We start from the raw sequence: 6,723 nt of genomic DNA on the forward strand, positions 1-6,723 counted from the left end.
ATATATATATATATACGTGTATATATATGTGTGTGTATATATATATATATATATATATATATACGTATATAGGTGAGAGAGTTGGTATGTGAAAGCACATGGTTGGATGTATAAAAGACAAAATAAAGTGAAAAAACTGCAGAAGACTTGTCTTATATGGTTAAAAAATATATTTAAATCATTATGTTAGGAAAATGTTATAAAATTTTGTGTAGTAATATTGTTTTTGGAGAAATGTAGGACATGTCTGTTTGGTATTTTTAGGTTTATTTTTTTAATTTGTATATTCAAGAATGGTAGCTCCTTTTGGTTGTATTCCATTGTGAACTGTATGTTTAGGTTGATGGTGTTCAATAGTCCTTTGAATTTCATGAGTTTGTCTGTGTTTTCATTCCAGAAGATGAAACAATCATCTAGGAATCTTTACCAATTTTTCTTTTATGTATTGGGAAAGAGGATTTCCAAAGGTAGATAAAGATACCTGGTATATTATTATTTCCAGATAGCCCATTGTTAAGTTCACAATGACCTGAGCTGCCCTAGTGCCCATGGCAATTCCGGATTTTTGTCAATAGAACATGTTGTCAAACATGACGTGGTTGTTTCGTAGGATGATTTCAACCGATTCAATTATGAATTTTTTGCTGATCCTTTCCGGTATTTCTTCCGGATATTGGTCCAGCCAGAACTGAATTACTTCTAGCCCAACACAGACAAACTCCTGAAATTCAAAAGACTATTGAACAGCATCAACCCAAACACACACACTCACACACATATACACATATGTATATTTATACAATGAGCTTATTTCAGTTTCTGTCTACCAGATCCACTCACAAGGCTTTGTTCAACCTGGGGTTATAGTAGAAGACACTTACCCAAGGTGCCACACAATAAGACTGAACCCAAGATTATGTGGTTGGAAAGCAAGCTTGTTATCACACAACCGCACCTGCACATATGATATCCAATGTGATACCATAAATATAGATACTGACAAATAGGAGTGTATAAATAGGAGACTGAAAGACATCTGAAGACAAGGTCAGCTGATAAGGATGAAGAAACTTGAAAGATAAATGTAAATGTCCTACATGAATCATTTAACCTACTAGAAATATGTAGCAACCAAAGCTTCATTAAATTACACCTTGAAAATACATAGTAATGATGCCTGGAACATGTTTGGTCATAAAATCAGAGCCAGCACTGTAGCTAAACAATGACAGTGACAACCACTACAAAATTAATGATTAACTGCTTTCAAATTTATCATTAAGAAAGGTTATAGTCTATTGGTATATTTTGGAATGGTTATTTTTCTTTTTACTTGCCAAATAAATACACACACTATATATTCATTCTTCACTTGTTTATCATTGTTCTTATTTTATCTTATGTCCATTGTCTGTAATCTTTCATCACACATCTGTGACCTCTTCAGCGACTCTTCCATCTGAGTGTATCCTCCTGCTCTGATTAGTTCATAGAATGGACTAAAAAAAAATGACTGTTCCAAAATATAACGATATCTGTTTCAACACAAAAATTCATATCAGGAATCTTGCAAAACAAATTCATAAACATTATAGTCTACCTTAGCTGGGTATTCTCCATGGAAATTTCCTCCACTTATTATTTCACCACGGTCAGCAAACACCATCTTGGAGACTGTCAAGGAACTGGATTTTTCAAAATAAAAGCATTTAGGAATTCACAAAAATAAATTGTAACAACTGATTGACATTTTTATTTTGTGGATATGTGAAATATGGATTTGGAATTTCACAAACTATTTTCATCATCATCATCATTATTATCATCATCATCACATTATCATCATCTTCATCATTATCAATGTCTTCATCATCGTCGTCGTCATCATCATCATTATCATCATCATCATCATCATTACCATTGTCATTGTTACCAGGGTTATTAGCCTTATCATCATCATCATCATCACAATGGTCATTTTTACAGTCTTCCATACAAAACTTTATAGGATGATATATGTAATGTAACACATTTGTGTTGAGTATATACAGAGATGTATATGCATATTTAGTATAGTGTATACAGTATTACATATTCATGCTTAAAACCTTATCTTTCACTGATGTATTTAGTGACATGGTTGACCATTAGTGAGCTGAATGGCTAAGCAGTATTTCAAATGCTTTGTAATGTACAGAGACAATTAATTCATAAGAAAGCAAGAAGAAAAGGAAACAGTATAGGATTTTAGGAGAGAAAAACAGTTAAAAAAAAAATTAAAAAATATAAAAAATTAGAAGCTTAGATAAAGATATAGGATTTTAAGAAAGAAAAATATTTTTAGACAGGACAAAGATATAGTTAAACCTTATGATAGTAAAATAAGATAGAAAGAAGAGATGTGTGAGAGACGAGATTTTAAGAAGTGTTCAGCAATATAGTTAAACTTTTATCATCTGTTAAAAGTACATAGTTGAGGTGTCACACCTCCACTCAAAAACCAAGACCATGCACATAACTTGTGAATGTTTCTTGCTGGTGATTACATCCTTGTCTTTCACACTGAGAGGATATACAGAGCCTAGTAGACGATTCTGACAGAGCAGACATAAATGTGAGTTTGTGTGTCAATGTAATTAAAATGTGTATTAATGTAATTAAAATTATTTGTTTTAAATTTCTGTAAAATATAAACAAAGGATACAGGGTTGTCTCCTGCACTGTTGAGCTCTGTGGCAAGGAGAGTTCGAACAAATGCATTTGTATCATTAACTACTCCATGAACCTGTAAGATTTAAGGAAGTGTTTGTTAGTTGCTTGAAAATCAGAAAGATTATAATCATTATTACTGTATCATCATATCAGAAGCAACAGCAGCAGCAGCAGCAGCAGCAGCAGCAACAGTAACCACATCAACAAGATCATCTTCATCACAGTCATCATCAACATCAACTTTATCTTCATTCCCAATATCACTAAATTTACTGAAATGTTGAAATCATTTTTAAAAAGTTATTATTTCTATGTTAAATATGTGAATGCATATGGCTTAGTGGTTCAGGTGTTGCACCTATGATTGCTAGATCATGGGTTTGATTCTCAGGCTGGGTAGTGTGTCATGTTCTGGAACAAAACACTTCATTTCACATTGCTCTGTAGGTGGGAGAATGGTAGAATCATTGGCACATTGGCAGAAATGTCTTATGGTATATTTTCTGGCTCTCTACATTCTGAGTTCAAATCCTAGCAGCATGAAGAAAGTAATGGGGAACCACTCCAGTATCCATCCCAAGTCTAGTCATGGTAGCTGAAGTTCCAACAGTCTACTTAACAGTGGCAGGGAGGGTGTGGGCTCTCACAGTTCATATAGTGAGTGTTGGAGTAGATTTACATGTACAGGACCTGTCCAAAGGCAGACCACCTCAAGACTAGACTAGATAAATTAAACAGGTTGAAGCCATCTGTTTGTTTTAATCAACTATCATCTCATCTCAATACCTTTTATAAGTCTCTGAACTCATCTCATCACCCCTTTCCTGATCTGCTTTGATCTATACTTTTACACAAGCTGCCTTTGACCATCAGCATTTTTACACACCATTCATTCCTTTTCCTATACCTCTTCTACACATACCATTCAATATTTCATCCAGCCATTTTCTTAACTCATCTATACCATCTCTTTCATGCAAATTATTTTCCAGGTCTTCAATTAATATCGGTTAGACCACTGTTTAAAATATGTTGTTTTTCCTATTATATTTTATTGAACTGGCAAGAGGATATTTATAAGTCTTTCCCTAAAACTATTAATGTACACTCGTAATATGTGTGATATACACTTATTCATTTGCATCAGTATCATAACAGGATCTACTTACTTGTGGAATGCAACGTAGAGTGTAGGCATCTTGAACCTTGTTATTGGCAAGTTCACTTTCTAAAATTAAAGAAGGCCGTACAACAAATTAATCCTCTGACATAATATAAATACAATAGATATATAAGTATTAAGCTGGCTTTGCTTATATGAGTCATTTATGTATTGTATTGTACAGTATTTTATCATGAGATATTTATTTGTTGATCTATTTTTTTAACCCTAAAGTATATATTGTTAATTAGCATTACCCTAGAATTAAATTAACCTTTATAATGAGACAAAGATATGGTTGCTCAACCATTAATAATAGAAGCCAAAATATCCTTCAAATCGCACCCTTCTATCCAATAAAAAAAGGAAAGATACATTGGTTATGTGTGTTTTTTTTTATTGCTAATGTAAATGATAGCACCCACCATCTTCATAGGGTCTCAGAGAATGGAGAGATTGATTTTGTCATTGTTCCTCTTGACCTATTGCAAATTACTAACTGTAGGAAAGACACAAGCACGGAAGGAGTTTCCAGAGCACTGATATTCTGTGAAGAACTGGGTATAATGGTTACCATTTGGCTTAGAGATTTCTTTACAACAAGGGAAATGAGAGGCAAGTAAATGAGCATGCTGGAAGTAGAGGTGACATGAGCCCAGCCAGCTCTGAATAGCTGAGACCGTTATAATAGCAGTAGAAAATACAGAGAGAGAGAGAGAAAGAAGAGACAGTACCCCTCAGAAGCTGAAATGTCTGTGAGTCAAGAAATACTTTCCTGCTCACATTCTAGATGGCTATGTGTGCAGAAGAAGCACCATACCAGATGTGGATGCAACACTTCATTGAAGGCCTCAGCAAGAATTTTGTCAAGTTTCAATAAGCGCTGAGGCCTGAAATGCTTTCTGGTCCTGAAGATGAAGAGAAGGACCAGTTGTTGAATGCAGTGTTAGTTATGTGCCTACAAGAAAGATGAGAATGTTGAGGTACAGTGACAAATAGAACTTCTTAAACACACAGCCATGCTTGTACTTTTGTTCACAATAGTTAATGGTTAATGACCAAACCAGCTAAATAAATAAAAGAAACTGAATAAAATAGATATTCCCACATTGCTACCAACCTGTAATCTGTGATGGGTATAGATCAGAATGTAGAATGGAACGAAGTCTTGAAGCAACTTTTATTTGACCCAGATGTGGTCGAGCTTTATGAATATCTGCAAAGAGAAAAATTGGAAATTGTTTGTTATAAACATAATAATTATTATCATCACACAGGAGGTTTTAAGCTTTAGTTGAAGCCAATCTCATTTATATCGTTAGTGCTCTTGGGAAAAGAATGACTGACATAACCTTCTAGAGATTTGGGATTTTGGTGTTCATGCAAGATGCTAGCTCAACATCATCAATTCTGGCTCCACTGTATTCTTCTTTGCCATCATCACCATTCCTTTTATCAGGCATATTCTGTATTTCCAGCATCAGTTTGTACAGTAATGTCTTCCTTGATACTTCCAGTGCAAAGTCCCTCTTGGTAATGAGGATTGCTAATACCTTTAGAATTCTACAAAGACCCTTTATTTTTATTTGCTGTTCATTAATGTTTACCATTTATTCACCGCCTCTGCCTCTTGTGTATACAGTGAATAGAGACTTGCCCTACTTTTAATGAAAGATAATCTTGGAATGATAAAATTCTCTGATACACCAACATATGCAACCTGCAAGAAATAGCAGCCAAATTTCCTCAAATCACACCTTACTATCTGGTTCAAAGTCTTTTAAACTGCTCAACCAGAACTGATTTGGAGCAAAACAACAATAGTATCAAACGAAAAACCATCAATAGATCTTCACATACAGAAATCAAACATTTCAAATCAACTCACAGTCCAGATATATTTATATTTTTACCTTCATCATATGCTTTTGTTGTTCCTTTCAACGCTTCAAAGCTAACAGCAGCTACAATGTCAGCTTGGCGAGTTATTGCTTCCGCTCTTTCCAGAGCTGGAAAGAAAATAAGATTCATTATATGCAAAAATATGTACATGTGTATATACCAATGCATACATGTAATTGTGTATGTTATAAAATATTATGATTCTATATCCAACTATAAGAAAGTTATAATCTTAATACACACAAATAATGCATACACACACACACACGTATGCACACACGCATGCATGCACACACAATGATATACACATAAAAATCAAAAATCAACTAAGATACATCATATGTAAAACTATGACAAGAAATGTACCAGGTAAAATTTTAAGCATCAATCTGGACATTGCCAACATTATCAGGGGCTAGTGATGCACTTAAGTTTTACATTTGAATATATAGGAGAATTAGGTGTAGCTTAAACAGGCAAATAAAAAACAAAGATCATATAAATATACAATCTAAATTCACATATCTAGATTAGTTTATAGCTTAACAATGACACTGAATAATCTATGAAATTGATAAATGTAGTGGCGCCAGAATTAGTAAAGTCATCAAAACCTTAGCATATTTATACTCAGTTATAGGAGACATGTCAAGGAGTTCACCGACTACAAACATCAAACATGAAACGGTCATCAACCTAAACTCCTACCTATTTGTACATACACTCGATTGATACACACACACACACACACACATATATATAAGTTCAAAAAAACAATAACAAAAAAACAATAACAAAAAAACAACAAAGTGAGGACGTGATATGGATAGTATTATTGGACGCTCAGGAAAGGAAAGAGAGAGTGTATGACGTTTCGGGCGTAGCCCTTCGTCGGAAAGATGGAAAGTTCGGAGAATGGAAGAACGGAGAAAGAGGAAAATGGTACC

At 34.0% G+C, this 6,723-nt stretch overlaps 1 protein-coding gene across 1 annotated transcript in view; it reads right to left on the bottom strand.

Annotated features, from left to right (window-relative positions):
• Nucleotides 1–6,723, bottom strand: part of LOC106871166 (histidine ammonia-lyase) — a 59,155-nt gene that overhangs the window by 10,096 nt on the left and 42,336 nt on the right. The window contains exons 10-14 of the mRNA XM_014917497.2: nucleotides 5,788–5,883; nucleotides 4,995–5,090; nucleotides 3,882–3,940; nucleotides 2,705–2,785; nucleotides 1,601–1,666 (exon numbers count right to left, since the gene is read on the bottom strand). Coding sequence (XP_014772983.2) covers nucleotides 1,601–1,666; nucleotides 2,705–2,785; nucleotides 3,882–3,940; nucleotides 4,995–5,090; nucleotides 5,788–5,883 — 398 coding nt within the window. The remainder of the gene's footprint in view (nucleotides 1–1,600; nucleotides 1,667–2,704; nucleotides 2,786–3,881; nucleotides 3,941–4,994; nucleotides 5,091–5,787; nucleotides 5,884–6,723) is intronic.

Source organism: Octopus bimaculoides, chromosome 1, assembly GCF_001194135.2.
Source record: "Octopus bimaculoides isolate UCB-OBI-ISO-001 chromosome 1, ASM119413v2, whole genome shotgun sequence".
Taxonomy (NCBI): Eukaryota; Metazoa; Mollusca; class Cephalopoda; order Octopoda; family Octopodidae; genus Octopus; species Octopus bimaculoides.